This window comes from Lissotriton vulgaris, chromosome 7, assembly GCF_964263255.1.
Source record: "Lissotriton vulgaris chromosome 7, aLisVul1.2, whole genome shotgun sequence".
Lineage (NCBI taxonomy): Eukaryota > Metazoa > Chordata > Amphibia > Caudata > Salamandridae > Lissotriton > Lissotriton vulgaris.
This window is the reverse complement of record NC_141695.1, coordinates 1,312,831,836-1,312,851,973: the sequence shown is the minus strand read 5'-3', so window position 1 is coordinate 1,312,851,973 and position 20,138 is coordinate 1,312,831,836. Positions and strand designations below refer to the sequence as shown.

Sequence of the window (20,138 nt, the reverse complement as noted above, 5' to 3'; positions counted from 1 at the left end):
TTGGCGTGCCACCTCCGTAAGGCCCTCCTGGGGCAGGGAATTCAAATTGGGGCCCGGAACATATAATATTACTGTATGCGGATGACGCTTTGGTGTACCTGTGGGAGCCAACCCACTCGCTTCCGCTACTGATAACGGCCTTGGGGCGGTTTGCCAGGGTCTTGGGGCTACATGTTAGATACCAAATCACAACTACACCCGATTGGGTCGGAGGCTGAGAGGGGTGGGTCTCCACTCCCGGAGGTGGGGATCCCCTGGGAGTTAGGTGCATTGCGTTACTTAGGGATTTGGATCAGCAGGGACAGGGAAGTTTTTTACCATCACAACATGGGGAGGATACTTAGGGGTCTCCGCGGTAGTATCGATTTTTGGAACACGCTCCGGCTCTCGCTGATGGGAAAGATCGCCCTTATTAAAATGGTTGTGTTGCCTTGCTGCCTTTACAGGCTGCAGGGCTCATCTTTTTAAATCCCACACCAGGTCTTCCGGGACCTGGCTGCTCTGTTGGTCCAATTATTGTGGATTGGTAAAAGATGTCGGGTGAGCCTGGAAGTACTGAAACGTACTTGGGGCAGAAGAGGACTGGAAATCCCGGACCTTGAACTTTATTATTTTTCGTTCCAATTACAGCACGCAGTGGCATGGCTTGATACTGACCCGTCATGGGAACGCTCACTCCTGGCTGATACATACGGGAATCAGCAATTGGGTGGGCTTCTTTGGCTTGCGAAGGGGTGCCAGGTCAGGTGCCCTCCATTGGGCCGACTACTGGTGGCTGTCTGGGATAGAGTGGTTAAACAGCTCCTGCGGGTTCGACCGTTTGCCCCAGAAGCAGACTTTTGGTTGATGCCCCCTTTCGCGCACATTGACTGGGTTATGTCTACCGACAGATGAAGAGCGGGAGGTTGTCTCATGTTAGCGGACCTGTACCCGACCAACGGTTCAACACGTACCAAGAAGCAGTAGACACCTTTGAGCTGGGTCCAGGGAAATTCTTGCAATATGCCAAGATAGCAGCAACGGCACGACATCTATGGCCCACATTCCCGGATGCCCCTGACCATTCGCACACTTTAGTCACACTGCAGGCGATGGCGGGCGGGCGAAACTGGTCACTCACCTGTACAGGGCACTTCGGGAGGACAGACAATGTACACCTCTCACATTGGAGGATAGGTAGCGGGAGGTGATCCCCCAAGAGATCACATCATGGGACTGGGAGAAAATCCATGAAGGGGTCCGTAAAGTAGCAGTGTCCAATAGATTCAAACTGATACAGTATAACATGGTCCACATGACTTACCTCTCACCCAAACGCCTCCATGTTATCGATAACTCAAGATATCCCCGGTGCCCCAGATGCCATTACGACCCGGCAGATTTCCCACACATGGTCTGGGCATGCCAAATCATACAGATTTACTGGACAGCTATCCTAGAGGACCTGTGTAGAATAACGGGTTGGAGGGTTGCCCAGATGTTGCGTACAAGTCTCCTGGGACTGATTCCCCGGGACCCGAAACGTAAAACTATCAGGAAGTTCCTGATGTCGTGACTAGTAATCGCCAGAAGACGGATAGCGATTCATTGGCTGACACAGGCTGGGCCGTTGATAGCGAATTGGAAAGCTGATCTGAGAGAGTGGACATTAGCAGAGGAGGGCCATATACACAGCACAAGGAGAGATGCTAAACTCCCGGAGGTATTTCAGGCATAGGGATTCATGATCCAGGAGATTGGGAGGAGCTCCCCAGATTCTACACAGACAGTGTCATCCGCAGTTAGCCACGAGGGGACGGCATTCCCCAGATGGGAGGAGGAACGGGAGGTCACCCCTGAATAACGTGGTGTTAGAGGATCCTTTCGGCAGGTGGACCCGGTAGGGGGGGTTTCTAGTTAAAAAGCTTGTGTGGTTGATGCAGACAATGTTGGTATTAAGTGCTGGTTTGATATAAGCTTCCACGGCAACTCTACTTGGACTACCTGTTGCTGTACAGGGACTGTAAGACCTACTGCTCGGAGTTGTCTGAAAGATATTACTGTTTGATTATGTGCAGTGCACCATGAAAACCGCAATAAAAAAAAAAAAAACGGAAGTGAAGGTGAATCATTCCAAGATTCCAGGATCCTGGGTAATGGTCAGAACTCAGCAGAGTCTGAGGCCCTAGGTGCAGCACATGTACAAATCATACTTGGAATGATGCAAAGAAATAAGGAGTCAGGCTGTCTAAAGTTAAGTTGAATCCTGGTCATTCATCATTTATTTGGTTTGAGAAGTGTGAACAGGTTACAGGTAATAATACCCCCAATCCTGAATATTGGAATTGTAATGCACAGGTTTACTAGCATTCTAACTCTATGGGATCTCATATCAGAGGATATTGAAAATGTTGGATTTTTCATTGATAAAGATGGGAAAGAGTTTACACCAGAATAATTCCACTGTAAAGGGTCTTTGGAATGAGTTTACATAAAAAGTACAGTTTGAGAGAAAAGCAAACCAATACTTTCAATAATGGTGTGGCATGCTAGAGGATGTTCAATCATTTGATGGTCAGATGGATGAAGGGGGGGATCACATTTCTTGGATTACTGCATTGATGTGATGGCGCAATAGGAGTAGAATGGTTTGCTTACCTGTGGTTGTGCTTTGAGGGGATCCATAGTCTGTTGGGAGAACAGAACATTAAGATTAAAACATGTGGTTAGTTTTGCAGACAATGTTCATTAAAATAGAATACATTTAATGAAGGACCCTCTAAAATATACACTGCTCTGGGTCCTGTTATCTCCTGTTGTATATTTCTGTACAAACCCCAAGGAGGGCAGAGGCCTCTGTACAACCTCTCCTCTCTGTCTGGTTACTTGTGCATGTTGGTCCAACCATGTAAAAAAGCAGATATGCTTAGTCAGTAAACACAAAGACAACTATCTCTACATTGCTCGCTTTTGTTCTCTATTGCCAGCTCTCCAACAATTTACATATATGTACATGCACACACACACACGTGCAGAGAGAAGTAGCCTTATGGTGTGTTTTGTAAATGATTAACCCCTTGGCCACTGCAGTAATTCCGCCGCGGCGCTGGGGGGAGGGGGGACGTGCGGCGGCGCCATGCTTGTGACGCAAACCACTCTGTTACGAGTCACGGGCGCGCTGTGCTTATGACGGAGTGGTTCCGTCACGGCCCCGTCCACTCAATTAAACCACTGCGCAGGCGCAGAATTGCAGCAGCGTGGGCGGGGCGGCCGCGCCGTGACTGAACCACTCCGTTACCAGCACAGCGTGTCCGTGGCTCGTGACGGAGTGCTTCCGTCATGAGCATGCAAGGGGTTAAGTATGACCCACTTCATCTACAAAGAATGATCTTACATCTTCATTCACAAATATCGTTTTGCGAGTAGGTGTGACTTAATTCATAAATTAGATGAATCTGACTCACAGAAGGGTGCTTTTAATCATACCCATGGATGGCAAGTTCTGATAATCCCACTTGGTCCCAAATGGTCTATTAATTCTTCATAGGAAAAAGCTTATCAATCATCGTATCTATGACAAACCCATCTGCCTCCTGATACAGGTGATGTGCATTGAGAGTCTCATGGCATTCACAGCGGTTGGTAGGCATTACCTTTCTGTCCATTATTGCACATCACACTAGATTAAGGGACCCAGGGGCATATTATCAAGAACGGAGCAAAAATCATCGCCGCTTTAGCGACAGGAAACTGCCTCTAAAGTGGCGATAATGGGCTTGATAATATGCCCTTGAGAATTCCCATAGAGGCCCATGTTCACCCAAGAACATGGGCTTCTATGGGAATTCACAACGGCATATTATCAAGCCCATTATCGCCACTTTAGAGGAAGTTTTCTGCTGCTAAAGTGGCGATAATTTTAATGCCGTTTCCCCCAATCATTACTGAATGAAAGGTGTGCAGCTATAGCAAGCTCAAGGGCTTGTTCCTCAGGTTTATCAAACCAGTGATGTAGCCAACAGGGTCCTGGACTGGCCAAACAGGGGCCTGGACTGGAAAGGCACCCCGCTAATAATGGGAGCCCTCTAAATGAAACTCGCAGTAGGCAGGGCTCACAGATCAAGTTCAAGAGAAAGTGTTCAAAACAAAATCGTATTAACAGGTCTCTCACCTCAGAATGGGTTCAGCATTAAACAGTTGTACATTGCGAAACACACTTCAAACCTATTCCTTATTTTTCAAATCATAAGTGAAACTGCTCCTGCATGATCATTTAAAAAATTTGTGTCATAAAGAAGATAATCTTAATGCAGTATGAGTTACTGTAATATATGCATCACTAAAATGCATGCCTTGTCAACTTTCACATTTTTGAAGTGGGTATCCTTCTCTCTTTAGGAAAAAACGTTGGGGCAGATTTACCATCGGAATGGGTTTTTACTTTCTAGTGAAACATCTATCTTGTGCTGGAAAGCTGCTGTTTTCTTGGTACAAACTGAGCTTTGCACTACTTTGCGTCAAGGGAGAATTACATGGGTGGTACTTGAGCATTACAGCGCAAGCACCAATGTATTTTGATATAAACCCGGATCTAATAAGATAGCAACACCGGGCTGTTTGTCAAAAAATGCATGGGTGCTGCACTCAACAAGAAACACATATCCAATGAATGGTATGTTGTACAAATTGTCTGGGCATTGGGTTTTGTACTGGAATGGCATACTTACATTACAAACCTTATGCTAGACACCACACATGCCTTTGCACCATTATCCAACGCAGTGTGCATGGTGCTTGTCAGCCTGTCCATGTCCCACCACAAGGGGAGAGAGAACAGGAGGCTATTTTTAGTAAATAAAGCTCTGCCCTGCATACTATCCCGAGCCTGACACAGCCTTGAAACCTTTGTTTGTGCCCTGCATAGAAGCGCTCTCAGTAGCGGTCGCTCCCCACGCTCCCTGCTCTCCTGTGGTATCGTTGGGCTGCACTCTTTGCTTTGCTCTGCGCATTTAAAAACTGCTGGCTGCTGTATGTTATAGCGCTGTACCTCACTTAAGCATTGTTGATTAATTAATTAATTATAGCGCTGTACCTCACTTAAGCATTGTTGATTTATTTGTGCAAGTCCCAGTTTGTAGCGCTCGCTGTGAAGCTTTGACCTTTGACTGAAATTTGTATTGCTCGTTTTGTGTATTGATAATAGTAGTGCTCACATCACAGATTCTTATACCTCATCAATACTCTTTGTGCCCCATCCTGTTCTGGTTTCACTTTTGCTGCCATTTTGTTGTTGTTGTGCCTCGAAGCCTGTCCTCTCCACCCCGCTCCCGCCTCCCAGCTCATCCTCCCTCCCACTGACTGCATAGCCTTGCCCCGTCCACGGAAGCGCTGTGACCGTCCTGACGCTCTCAGTAGCGGTCGCTCCCCATGCTCCCTGCTCTCCTGTGGTATCGTTGGGCTGCACTCTTTGCTTTGCTCTGCGCATTTAAAAACTGCTGGCTGCTGTATGTTATAGCGCTGTACCTCACTTAAGCATTGTTGATTAATTAATTAATTATAGCGCTGTACCTCACTTAAGCATTGTTGATTTATTTGTGCAAGTCCCAGTTTGTAGCGCTCGCTGTGAAGCTTTGACCTTTGACTGTAATTTGTATTGCTCGTTTTGTGTATTGATAATAGTAGCGCTCACATCACAGATTCTTATACCTCATCAATACTCTTTGTGCCCCATCCTGTTCTGGTTTCACTTTTGCTGCCATTTTGTTGTTGTTGTGCCTCGGAGCCCGTCCTCTCCACCCCGCTCCCGCCTCCCAGCTGATCCTCCCTCGCCCCTCCCCCCTCCACTATCCACTTATGACAGATGCATTTGTGCGCAGCTTTCACGCGCAGCGGTCGCGCCCTATGCGCGCCGAAGGTGCGCCAAAGGTAAGCCCGTCTACGCCCGTCCGCGCTTGGACCGCGCCCAGCGCCAGACCCCCTGGTCCTCGCAAATCCCACCCCACCGCATAACGTACGATGCTGCTTCCCTCTCGGCACTCAACCCCGGCCGACTCCAAGACTGCTACCAAGCCGCCCCTGGACCCACCCACGGACCCTTCACGTGCCACTCCTGCAAACTCGACTGCATCAAGACCCACACTAAATCCACAGACTCCAAACAGAGCTCCGACTCTAACCACCTTAAGTGCATCCTACTCAACACCCGCTCGGTCCACAAACATGCCATTGAACTCTGGAACCGACTCGACACCACATCACCGGACGTCGCCTTCCTTACAGAAACCTGGATGAACGCCTCATCAGCTCCCGACATCGCCATAGCCATCCCAGACGGCTACAAGATCATCCGAAAGGACCGCACCATCCAAACAGGAGGAGGCATCGCCATCGTACATAAGGATTCCATCCGCATCACGACCAGCTCAGACGATAACCTCGTAGCCCCCGAACACCTTCACTTCCAGATCCACACCAACCCAAAAACCACACTCAGAGGCACCCTCATCTACAGACCACCAGGACCCCGCACTCAATTCAGCGAAGACATCACTGACATCATCAGCCCACACGCCCTCTCATCTGAGGACTACATTCAACTGGGAGACCTCAACTTCCACCTGGAAAAGAAAAATGACAGCAACACCACCACCCTCCTGGACAACTTGGCCAATCTCGGACTAATACAACTCGTTGATACCCCCACCCACTATGCCGGGCACACGCTCGACTCAATCTTCACCTCCAGCAAGCACATCTCCTTCAACCACACCACAGCTCTCCATTGGACGGACCACAGCTGCGTTCCCTTCAACTACAAAAAGACCACGACCCACAACCTCCCACAACCAATTCCCCGAAGAAACTGGAACAAAATCACCACCGACCAGCTCTTCACTTCGCTTCACAAAAACCCCCCTGCCAAATCATCGGACCCAAACCAGGCTGCCACCAACCTCACACAATGGATCACCCACAGCGCCGACAAACTAGCACCCTTGAAAAACCATCAAATCAAGCAAAGTAACAAAAAAGCCCCCTGGTTCAACGATGACCTTAAGACATCCAAGAAGTTCTGTCGTACCTTCGAGAAAGCCTGGAGAAAAAACCCAACCACTGACAACCTGACCACCTTCAAGAACGCCACCCGCAAACACCACCAACTGATCCGATCCACCAAGAAATCAGCATTCAAGGATCGACTTGACAACAACGCCCACAACAGCAAGGAACTATTCAACATCGTCAAAGAATTTACCAACCCCACCGCCGGCACCAACGACATCACCCCATCCCAAGACCTTTGCGACTCCCTAGCCTCTTTCTTCCACAACAAAATTGCCGACATACATAACAGCTTTGAAAACCAGTCCGGAGACCAGTCCACTCCACCCACCCCCGAACCAAATCCCCCCTCTTACAACCTTTGCGCCTGGAACCCAATCACCACTGAAGACACCATCCGCCTGATGAACACCATCCACTCAGGATCGCCTACCGACCCATGTCCCCACCACATTTTCAACAAAGCAAACTCCATCATCGCACCCCATCTCCGAGACGTCATCAACTGCTCCCTCAACTCCGCTACCTTCCCGGAAAGCTGGAAACACGCCAAACTCAGCGCCCTTCTGAAGAAACCCACAGCAGACCCCACTGAACTTAAGAACTACTGCCCCATCTCGCTCCTCCCATTCCCTGCAAAAGTCATTGAGAAAGCCGTCAATAGTCAGCTCGCGGCCTTCCTCGAATCCAACAAATCCCTTGACCCCTCACAGTCCGTCTTCCGAGCCAAACACAGCACCGAAACTGCACTCATCGCAGCAACATACGACATTCGAACACTTCTGGACAACGGAGAAACAGTTGCCCTCATCCTACTTGACCTCTCCGCAGCCTTCGACACAGTCTGTCATAGCACCCTCATACAACGCCTCAGCAACGTCGGAATACAAGGAAAAGCATTGGACTGGATCATCTCGTTCCTCGCTGGAAGAAAACAGAGAGTCCGCCTCCCCCCTTTTAGTTAAGAAGCCACCGAAGTCATCTGCGGCATACCTCAAGGATCATCACTCAGTCCCACCCTCTTCAACGTATACATGAGTCCCCTCGCATCCATCGCGCGCCAACACAACCTCAACATCATCTCCTACGCCAACGACACCCAGCTGATCCTCTCCCTCACCAAAGACCCAAACACCGCCAAAACCAACTTACACAAAGGAATGAAAGATGTTGCCGAGTGGATGAAGGACAGCCGTCTAAAACTGAACTCGGACAAAACGGAAGTCCTAATCTTAGGCTCATCCCCCTCTGCTTGGGACGACTCATGGTGGCCACCGGCCCTGGGAATAGCACCCATACCAACGGACCAAAACACGCAACCTGGGCTTCATCCTGGACTCCTCCCTCTCAATGACCAGACAAGTCAATGCCGTTTCCTCATCATGCTTCAACATCCTACGCATGCTCAAAAAAATATTCCACTGGATACCCACCGAAACAAGAAAAACGGTCACCACGCACTAGTCACAAGCCGACTGGATTACGGCAACACCCTTTACGCCGGAACCACAGCCAAACTACAGAAAAAACTCCAACGCATCCAAAACGCCTCAGCCAGACTCATACTAGACATCCCCCGCCAGGCTCACATTTCCGGTCACCTGAAAGACCTCCACTGGCTCCCCGTCAACAAGAGGATAACGTTCCGACTCCTCACCCACGCACACAAAGCCCTCTACGACCTAGGACCCGAATGCCTCAACACGCGCCTGTCCTTTTACTCCCCCACCCGCCAACTTTGTTCGTCCAATCAGGCCCTCGCCGCTATTCCGCGCATCAACAGATCCACCATGGGGGGAAGATCCTTCTCCTACTTAGCGGCCCAAACCTGAAATTCTCTCCCCACCCACCTCCGCCTTACACAGAACCACCTCTCCTTCAGAAAGCAACTTAAAACTTGGATATTCGATAAATAAAGTACCCCCCCCCCCCCCCTCCCCTCCCTCAAGCGGCTTGAGACCCTCTGGGTGAGTAGTACGCTATACAAATTTCTGAACTTGAACTATAAATCTGCCCCATTTAATACAACACTTTTTTTCAAGCTTTGATTCGTAAAATACTCATCACCCTGGTTCACTTTTACATAACTAGACCTCTCCATTTTAGTCCTCAACCCCTTCATCACATGCATATGCATGTGCTAAAGCCTGCATGAATGTGTTAGTGTGTTTCATAAAATAAATTCAAAATCTATTTGCACAGGTTGATGGTGAATATACTGCACGCTGGACATGATGTTATTTTCTCACAGAAGTCGCAATGTGTTTAACACTATTCCCACAGAAGGAAGAATACCCTTGTGACCGCAATTGTCAAAATGTACCAGTAAAGAGCTGCAACAGGTCCCCTGAATGCTTGACTATTTTCCTTTGTGAGACACTGGGGAGGAAATTTACAAGGGAAGGAGCGGAGTGAAGCATAAACTTTCCTGGATTAACGCCTCAATTGCCACTTCAGAAACGCTGGGCTTCACCATATTTACAAGAATATGGCGCAGCCCTGGTTTTCCCCTACTATGGCACTACACTTAGTAGCCTAGTGCCAACACAGGAACCCTAGGGTGACTGTGGTCAGGGGAAGATTGTTTATGTGCAGGAAGGTCCCTCTTCCTGCACATAAACAATCTTTAAATGCCATAAGAAGAGCGAGGGGTTGAGGCACTAATAAAACCGCACTAACCAACAGAAATGTTGGGCAAAGTACATTTCCAATGGTGCAATTAACCTGAAGCACAGCCTCTCTATACTTCAAATGGACAACAATTTCTAATCAAATGATTATAAATGGTTCAGCACTCAAAATGTAAAGTTACATAAAAACAGCATTTAGAATTCTGCATAGGTTTTCATTCCATACACAACGGCAATGTTCATGGTGCATCAGCACTCAGCATATCATTAATGCTATGAGGACATTTTGTTTGTTCAATTGTTCTTTATTCCATTAATCCACCATCGGAAGCAGACAGCACAAGTGCTTTTGCCAGAGAGACAAACGTATCCCAATTCTTGTATGAATTTACAAAGCTTGGATCATTCCAATGGCATTGAGAGGTTGAAATAGGGAGACTATGATACTCACACTAAAATGCCGACTCTTGGGCACAATCACAGGACAATTAAATTGCACCGGACACTAATGCACTGATTGGAGGGACACAATACTGCACTAATGATCTGTGTTTGCTGACATTAGTCACTAACATTGAGATACTGATACAAGGACATCTTATAGCAACACAGGCTTTGATACTGATACTTAGAAACTAACATGGCCATTGAGTACTGCACCATTCCAAGCGTTACTCCACAATGACCCTGCCTGGGAACACAGACACTGGGACATGAGGAACTGTCACAGACACTGATATAGGGATGCTGCTATTGGCACCTGGGCTATGAATCAAAAGAACTAGCATTGGGACTTTGACGCTGGCCCACTGACTCTGGTGCCTTGACAGTGGGCAGATAGGGAAACAGGGGCACCAGCTTTGATAGTGAAACATTAACAGGGAGAAATCAATGCCCCAGAGTCAGTGTGCCAGTATCAAAGTCCAAATGTGTGTTTTTGGTCCATCGTCATCATTTAAAATGGACTGCCTGCCCAAACAGTTCGAAGGCACTCTGGAGGCAGCCACCGAATGAAAAAAAAGAACAGTTCAGAGTGAAGATATGTATCAAAAATCTATTACTGCCATATCCTATCAGTGGTTTGGGGTCCAATCACTTTTTGTGTTTATTAGTGCAGGGGAAAAAGGTGTTAGTTAGGAGACCATCACAGCATTACTGAATGCCAGGACGGCCGAATATTAAGGCTGTCTATTTTTGATTTCAACTTGTGCCTCCTTATTTTATGACTTTTTTGCCTATTTTCTCTTTGCATGTTCCTTCATGTAATGTTTTATACCATTTTGCATTAGTGTATTTAAATGTGTTTTATAAGGGGGAGGATTTGTTATATCTAGTGTATTATCTATACATCTTCCCTGTTAGTTTGGCCCTTGCTGCTCTGCCAGTGTGAATGTGCTGTGTGGGATGTTGGAGTGGTGATGATGCGACAGAATGTCTAGGGTGCCTGTGAGATGAGGTGTGTGAGTTGGAGTGTGGGCTGAGCAGCAGGGAGACTTCTCCTGGTAGGGCTGTTATAGGGGCTGTTGGACAAAACTATGAATGTACTTACCTGCAACTAAGACAAATAAATAATCTTCTAAAACTACACCTTAGCTACCAGACTGATATCCACAATTACTGTTTTCATTTCGTACTGTTACAGGTTAATTTCATTAGTTCTGCCAGAAGTGTTAATTACTCTTATATAAAATTTAGCCTGCTGGAGTAATTAAGAGTAATGTGGGGGTAAACATCCTACTGCAAGAGGACAGGAAAAATGATCTTAGAGAGCATGAGTTGCTGCTGGTCGGTGCAGTTCATGACCTATTGCATTTTGGTCTATTGTTGCAGCACACAATTCCTCTTCTAGTTCATTTTGGACACAAGGGTGCATTGTGTGCTAACACAATTGTGGTAAATGCTATATTACACTGCTCACATAATTACAAGTAAATATGAGTAATGTTGTGGTCATTACATCTAAATAAAATAGAGGCAATTATACTGCCAATTCCAAAGACCTGCACAAATTAAGGACTAGCCCCAGGGCTCTAGAGCTATGAGTGGCTGGCCGCCAGCAGCTTCTGGCTCCTGACTCCTTGTGACTAGTGGAAGTGCAGCCCTGCCAATTGTAATATGCTGCTCCAGGTTGCTTTCTTTGTATTTTGGGACTTCTAATCCTGGTTATTCTAGTATTAAATTAAAACAAGACTATAAGTTCCAGAATTCAAAAAGAAAACTGGCCTGGAGTAGCACATCACACATTGACTTGGGAGGCCTAGCCGCTTTGGATGTTGCAACATTCTATGTCTACCATTTCTTTCTGTCCTGTGGAGTTTTCTCAGGCAGAAACAAAGAACAGTTAGCATAGTGCTAACTAGTAATGAGACCATATAATTGTATGCACCATGTCTTTGCAGGCGCGGTGCGTCCATTGGGGCGTAGGGGCGTAGCCCCACCAGCCACATGGACCCGCATTGCGGCCGTGGCAATCCTTTAACAATATGTAAAAGTGTGTACATTACAACAAGTCAGCCGCCGGGACACACCTGGCGATTTTGGAGTGCGCAGGGGGGTGGGGTGACCTGCTGCAGCTTGAGTCACGTTACAGACAGTCCAGTCCACACACTCAGTCTGCAGCAGACAGACCGTAGTGTGCAAGTGCAATTTGGGTTGCAACTTGCCCAAGCATGCGCACTGTAAGTTCCCCAGCGGGACGGTGGGATACTTGTTAGCCTGCCGTAGCCCGGGTTTACAAGGGGCGACAGGGCGAGCAGCAAATGTGCCCCCCTAGCCAATCCTGGCACTGCATGCAGCACCAGGATTGGCTGGTCCACCGCGCAGCATCCATCATTGGATGCCGCGCTTGGGGGTGGCACACACTGCCTCAGCCACAACTTAATGGCCAATCACTGCATGGCTTCACACAGTGAAGCCATGCAGTGATTGGCCCTTTCACCGGGATGCGTGCGTTTACGCGCTGCTGTGAAGTCGCCGTCGGTTCCCTCATCCAGAGACGACCGTGTGTGAGTAAACTAGTTGAATTATTACAGATTATCACTTAAATATTTATATTACAGTTGCACACTGTATATTAGTGTAAATCGCATGCGATTGCGACTGCTTGTCTAACTTTTAGAAGTGTTGTATAAGTGACAGGCGGGCATTTTAGTGGTATTCTTTTTATCTGACGTGTTATCTAACGTGTTAGGATGACAGGTCGTTTTAGTGCATACAGAATGCAGATTCAACTGTAAGGCGCCCCGTCTCCCAAATACAAACATACCTAAATAAAGAAAGTATTTAACTTACGGTGCAAAGGGTGGCTGCCACATAAATTGAAAATTCATTCGAAGGTAGTTACATTGAAATATATATATATATATTTATATCGTAGATACCACTAACAATGCCTGTGTTTGGTATATCCCTGTGAATTCTTCTTTGTATTTAGGCAGAGTTTATTTTTGGGTCCCTTGCAAACCTGTGGGCAACTCCAAGTTATTGATCCAAGCATGTAGACTTCCATGTAGCTCGAACCTGGCCACAGGTTTACACAGAAAGGGAAAGCAGGGGCACTGTGCCACCATCTCTAGTATTTAAAGCCAAACACGAATCCTTGCACCCTGACTCCATTTTTTATATGGACTGTTGTGCCAGCCCAGCAGACATATTTTGGAATATGTACATTTTTAATGAAGGGTAAAGTCACACATTAAGTTGCTTAAAAATTAAATCAATCACTGACCAGTATTAACTTGCTGTTCGCGCAGCATCTTTCAAAATATTTTTGTCAGATTTTAGAATTGGGTTTTGATAGTATTGCCATTCGGTTGCGCTCTGTGATTGACTGGAATGGTGACTTTGGTATCCAAGTTCTTATCCTGAAGTCTGCAATAACTATGATTTTTGAATAAATCTTAAACCGCTGCACTTTGTGCACGCACTAAAATGCTAATGTATGGTTGAATGAATGTGAAAACATACATATACAGATTATGGGTTTGCTTAAATCGAGGTGCACATCTCAGAGTAATGCCAATTTTAAAAGGAGAATCTAATAGTATTCCTGGCAACTATGGCCGGGGTGCTTTTAAGGTATATGAAACCTACCCACCAAAGTGTCAATTAGTCCTTGAATTCAGCCGAATCCAAGTCACACATATAGACAAAGCATACCTAAGCACACCAATAACATTGATACGAGGTACGAATAAAATCTTGGCGGTGAAACTGTGGATAACGGTCTTTGAAACAAAAAGACAGTGGGGATCTATCAAAATCCGACGTAATACGATGCTACTTATGATGAGGCTCCATTAACGAGCTTAAATGGAAAATGACGATATATCTCGAACATTTCACCTATTGATGTGACGACATTCGTTTTGATGAATGTGTTCTGAATCATGAACAACTATTATTGAACTACGAGTGTATTTTCATTTTTGGTACAATTGGACTATTAGTTATTCTCAAGAGATACAGCTCTATGAAAATTCTACTACTACATGATCTTGGAGGGATTATGTTAAGCCTTGAAAAAGCCCTGTGGGCGAAACGCGCGTCGGCTGTTATGGTGCTTCTTGTGAATTGTGGAAATTAAACAGACCTCAAGACAGAAAAAAGGCTGTTATGGTGTTTCTTGTGAATTGTGGAAACTAAACAGACCACAAGACAGAAGATCTGATTGGACTATTTGATTTCTATATTTTGACTTTTCTGAGATACTTACATTTGGATAGGATACAGGGCGGTAAAAAACTGTGTATCAGTCTGGAGAAATATCTATATGCCCTCCTGTTTGAAAACAATGTTATTGGTGTGCTTAGGTATGCTTTGTCTATATGAATGTGAAAACATAGCAGTTATAAAATGTTAACCGAATGAAGCATGCATCTTGCTAAAGATCAGCAAAAGAATACTCAATACTAACAAAAGTAAACAAAAAAATCTCATTAGGCAGTCTCAGTATGCAGGGTGTCATTTATTAGGGAGTTGCCTCAAACTTATTCCTGGCCTGTGTAGATTGGGTTAGCTTGCGAGTCCATCTTGAACTGCCTAGAGACCTGTTTGTGCAGAGGAATTTCCTAATGTAATTTACTCTATGCGACATCAACAAGCAGATTTGTTTTAAATAAATGAATCCCCAGATAGAGGGATTTCAGGTGACGACCAACTGGAAATAAGTAGCATATGGATCTGGTCTTGAAAGTAAAAGCTTCCTTTACCTAATGTCTGACGAGTGAATGAACACATCTTTCCATGGACTTTGTTATACTCTGACTCGGCTATGCAAGACTGATTCAGCGGAATGCGGTAAATAGTTCGACAAAATGGCAGATTATTTTCAACATTGTTGGTCTCGTCTCACAATTTGTAACTAAATTAATATCAAGCGACTGCATTTCACACAAGCTTTCAAATGACGATCTAAATTATGGAAAGATTATCTGGTTCTCAGTTTAAAGAAGCACATGTAATTTAACCTTCATTGATGTTTGAAAGACTATGGTCTTGTTCTTGCGGTCTCATGAATATATAGACTACTGTTTCCGCATATACTCTCTTTGTTCCCCAGATAGAGTGGGTTCTATTAGACACATTTTGTAAGTTTACCTAAGTGATAGTTTAAATTACTTTAATTAATTATGTTCTGGTGAATGCCGGGGGTTTGTTTATCCTCAAACATAAGTGCAGAGGTGCGTTTTTTCACCATCGAATGTGGGCACCGTTAATACTTTTAAATAAAGACGTCGCCTTTTTGTCTTTTTCTGTGACCTGGTGCGTCATCCGGGGAAACCTCCAGGTAGCTGTGTGTCAAGTGCTCCAGTGTGCTGCTAGGAGTGTCCTAATCTAAATAGATTTGGGTGACCAGACCAGGTGGCTCTATATCAGCCGGATAGCACTTTTTTTCATTGAAGGGCATTATTAAAGATACTGTCAATAAAAAGCCAAAAGTTGCTCAATCAGATGGAGAAGCAGCTGTGGTATTATTAGTGAAAGAGTGGATATGGGTGTTGGTTAGGAGGGTTGGCGATGGACAGGCCGGCCTGGGGGTCGCCAAGAACGGGGTTAGATATGTTTTCTGCTGGTATTAATGTACTTTGGAAGAGGTCAGGTAATGGCTGAGTAAAGTTGGTACGCGTCTGCTGGGTGTTGACATTAGGGCCTTGTTGAGATGTATGTATAATGCTGTTTGACGTGAAGTGCTAGTAGGGATAATATCGGTGTGGAGGTTTTGTATTTATTCGGGGAAGTGAGGGTCATCCTAAAAGCCCCTCATATGTTGACAAAACTTTGGTCGGAAAGTGCCTGGTACTAAAGTTGGTGTCAAGGACAGTGTAGTCTTATAGTGCCTCTGAAAGGGGGTTTAGTCATTGAATATTCCTGACGTGGGGCGAGGGGTCAGTTAAGAGGAATCACTGAATTTGAATTTTTTTTAATTCAGCACCTGAGCACAATAGTATGAAGCTCTGTGGTTATACTGAATAAGCAGCTATCTATGTTATGCCATCTATTAATGTAATAACTGCACTTTCACAATTGCTTTATTAACCTTCCTGCTTTCTCAAATTTGCTTGAAAATGCACAATTTGTCTTCTTTTTTTTCAAAATTTTCTTGGTGTGGGGGACCCCCCAAACCTCCCTGCTGTATGCAAATCACTTTGCGCCCACCACTTTCAAATGTCACCCACCGACCCTCTGTTTTTGTGCTCAAAACCATGCCAATTGGTTTTGCACTGATGTTAAAACTCATTGGGGCTAATTCACAAAGGTAATCTCAGACAAAAGTGTAACTTTACCACTTTTGGTATTCACAGGGATCATTTACGGATCGTATCTTTACGTCCGTTGTCGGGCCTAAATTTCTGCACCCTGGCCTTACTCTCAGCACCCGTACCCTATTCTCAGGCTTGGGTTGTACTCGCCAGCTCGGGCCGTACTCTGAAGCTCAGGCCAGATGAAATATAATTGATGGGCAAGAATGCAATGGGGTTTTTCCGCCCTGTATTGTGCTTCTTGACCTTTGGGTAGGTCAGGAAGCACAACACAGGGCGGAAAAACCCCAACATACATGGGAGCAAAAACCTGTTGTGTTGGCCACCGGGTACTGTTGAAGCCTGGATACTTGACACAATTAAAGTAGATCCAGATCATTGCAGGTATATTGACACATTAGACACTTTTCTACTGTGATTTTGATGAACCTTCCTAAGTTTTATAGTGCAGATAGTTTCTGTTAATTGACACAAACACGAGAAACATGTTGATTGTTATCTTTCACAAACTGACACACAAGTAGGAGACGTTATACTCCAATGAGTGTCGGTTTCACTGCTTTTATCTAAGACAGGAGACCCCCAGAATAAAAATAATCTATTTCAGGTACTCTCAGCCCCATTTTAAACTCACGATCACGTCTACACTCTTCCGGCCCCAAACCTGCACTTCACTATCTGACTGTTGGATATAAGATCTCCGATAAAGTGCCCCTCTTTGAGGTGAGCCCGTTGGGCATTGCACCGCCGACCCAACGAGGAGCAGCCCATATGATGTAGCATGACACCTGAAAGGGTGTGTGAGGGCATTAAAATCCAACAAATGGATTCCCAACTCACCAGTCACTCGGGGGCACAAGCAGCGGTCAGCGTCTTCCAGCACAGGGGGACAGCCTACCTTTTCTCCTGCTCACGGACCCAGCAAACCAGCCCTACCGGCCGTGAGGGGCCAGAAAACTACATCCCCCAGACGCCCTAGCGGCGCACCAGCGGATTTCCGCCCAAGGAGGCCTGATTAAAGGACAGCAGTCCCGGCAAAGCGGGGGGCTCACCAGTCACTCGGGGGCACAAGCAGCGGTCAGCGTCTTCCAGCACAGGGGGACAGCCTACCTTTTCTCCTGCTCACGGACCCAGCAAACCAGCCCTACCGGCCGTGAGGGGCCAGAAAACTACATCCCCCAGACGCCCTAGCGGCGCACCAGCGGATTTCCGCCCAAGGAGGCTTGATTAAAGGACAGCAGTCCCGGCAAAGCGGGGGGCTCACCAGTCACTCGGGGGCACAAGCAGCGGTCAGTGTCTTCCAGCACAGGGGGACAGCCTACCTTTTCTCCTGCTCACAGACCCAGCAAACCAGCCCTACCGGCCATGAGGGGCCAGAAAACTACATCCCCCAGACGCCCTAGCGGCGCACCAGCGGATTTCCGCCCAAGAAGGCCTGATTAAAGGACAGCAGTCCCGGCAAAGCGGGGGGCTCACCAGTCACTCGGGGGCACAAGCAGCGGTCAGCGTCTTCCAGCACAGGGGGACAGCCTACCTTTTCTCCTGCTCACGGACCCAGCAAACCAGCCCTACCGGCCGTGAGGGGCCAGAAAACTACATCCCCCAGACGCCCTAGCGGCGCACCAGCGGATTTCCGCCCAAGGAGGCCTGATTAAAGGACAGCAGTCCCGGCAAAGCGGGGGGCTCACCAGTCACTCGGGGGCACAAGCAGCGGTCAGCGTCTTCCAGCACAGGGGGACAGCCTACCTTTTCTCCTGCTCACGGACCCAGCAAACCAGCCCTACCGGCCGTGAGGGGCCAGAAAACTACATCCCCCAGACGCCCTAGCGGCGCACCAGCGGATTTCCGCCCAAGGAGGCTTGATTAAAGGACAGCAGTCCCGGCAAAGCGGGGGGCTCACCAGTCACTCGGGGGCACAAGCAGCGGTCAGTGTCTTCCAGCACAGGGGGACAGCCTACCTTTTCTCCTGCTCACGGACCCAGCAAACCAGCCCTACCGGCCATGAGGGGCCAGAAAACTACATCCCCCAGACGCCCTAGCGGCGCACCAGCGGATTTCCGCCCAAGAAGGCCTGATTAAAGGACAGCAGTCCCGGCAAAGCGGGGGGCTCACCAGTCACTCGGGGGCACAAGCAGCGGTCAGCGTCTTCCAGCACAGGGGGACAGCCTACCTTTTCTCCTGCTCACGGACCCAGCAAACCAGCCCTACCGGCCGTGAGGGGCCAGAAAACTACATCCCCCAGACGCCCTAGCGGCGCACCAGCGGATGTCCGCCCAAGGAGGCCTGATTAAAGGACAGCAGTCCCAGCAAAGCGGGGGGCTCACCAGTCACTCGGGGGCACATGCAGCGGTCAGCGTCTTCCAGCACAGGGGGACAGCCTACCTTTTCTCCTGCTCACGGACCCAGCAAACCAGCCCTACCGGCCGTGAGGGGCCAGAAAACTACATCCCCCAGACGCCCTAGCGGCGCACCAGCGGATTTCCACCCAAGGAGGCCTGATTAAAGGACAGCAGTCCCGGCAAAGCGGGGGCTCACCAGTCACTCGGGGGCACAAGCAGCGGTCAGCGTCTTCCAGCACAGGGGGACAGCCTACCTTTTCTCCTGCTCACGGACCCAGCAAACCAGCCCTACCGGCCATGAGGGGCCAGAAAACTACATCCCCCAGACGCCCTAGCGGCGCACCAGCGGATTTCCGCCCAAGAAGGCCTGATTAAAGGACAGCAGTCCCGGCAAAGCGGGGGGCTCACCAGTCACTCGGGGGCACAAGCAGCGGTCAGCGTCTTCCAGCACAGGGGGACAGCCTACCTTTTCTCCTGCTCACGGACACAGCAAACCAGCCCTACCGGCCGTGAGGGGCCAGAAAACCACATCCCCCAGACGCCCTAGCGGCGCACCAGCGGATTTCCGCCCAAGGAGGCCTGATTAAAGGACAGCAGTCCCGGCAAAGCGGGGGGCTGACCAGTCACTCGGGGGCACAAGCAGCGGTCAGCGTCTTCCAGCACAGGGGGACAGCCTACCTTTTCTCCTGCTCGCGGACCCAGCAAACCAGCCCTACCGGCCGTGAGGGGCCAGAAAACTACATCCCCCGGACGCCCTAGCGGCGCACCAGCGGATTTCCGCCCAAGGAGGCCTGATTAAAGGACAGCAGTCCCCGCGTCGCGGGACCGCGCGCGGGGCGACAACCGGGGCGAAGCCCGGGCAAAGGGCGGGCCCTCTGTGGCCCTCAGAGGCACTAGGAGGACGGGACGGGCCACCACTCTTGGCTCCAGCTTTGGAGAAGGTACAGTCAAGCTCCTTTCCTTCCATCCCTATTGCCTTGTACTGCTTATAGTTGTCACCAGGATACCTGGATTCAGTCACCCAACTATAATGTCCATCTGGGAAAAGCTGAATGCCCTCTGTGGCACAAACTATATCCCGGATGTTCTAACCCCCCCCATAGTGGCTCGAGACACTGTTCAAGCAATCTGCTCCCCCCAGGCTTCCCCCGTTACAACCCTCCCTCCATCTAATTACTGCAGCCCCTCTGTACCCGGCCCCAATACAGCCTCATTACCACTGGATAAGGCTGAGTCTCGATCCCCCCTACAATCGACCCTTCTGGCCCAAATCGAGCGTCTGCTTGATACTGCTCTTTCTCCACTGGTTGCTAAAATAAATGATTTGGGAGATAGACTGTGCAGGATTGAAAAAACGGTAGCACGGT

General features: G+C 48.1%; 1 protein-coding gene across 8 annotated transcripts in view; it reads right to left on the bottom strand.

The window, feature by feature from the left end:
- The window catches only part of LOC147703579 (transmembrane protease serine 9-like), a 913,140-nt gene that overhangs the window by 768,373 nt on the left and 124,629 nt on the right, over positions 1-20,138 (bottom strand). For 6 of the 8 annotated variants that reach the window (XM_086931927.1, XM_086931929.1, XM_086931933.1 and 3 more), the window contains exon 2: positions 2,638-2,667. The exons of the other annotated variants lie outside the window; for them this stretch is intronic. In XM_086931927.1, coding sequence (XP_086788053.1) covers positions 2,638-2,667 — 30 coding nt within the window. The remainder of the gene's footprint in view (positions 1-2,637; positions 2,668-20,138) is intronic. 8 annotated transcript variants of the gene reach the window in all.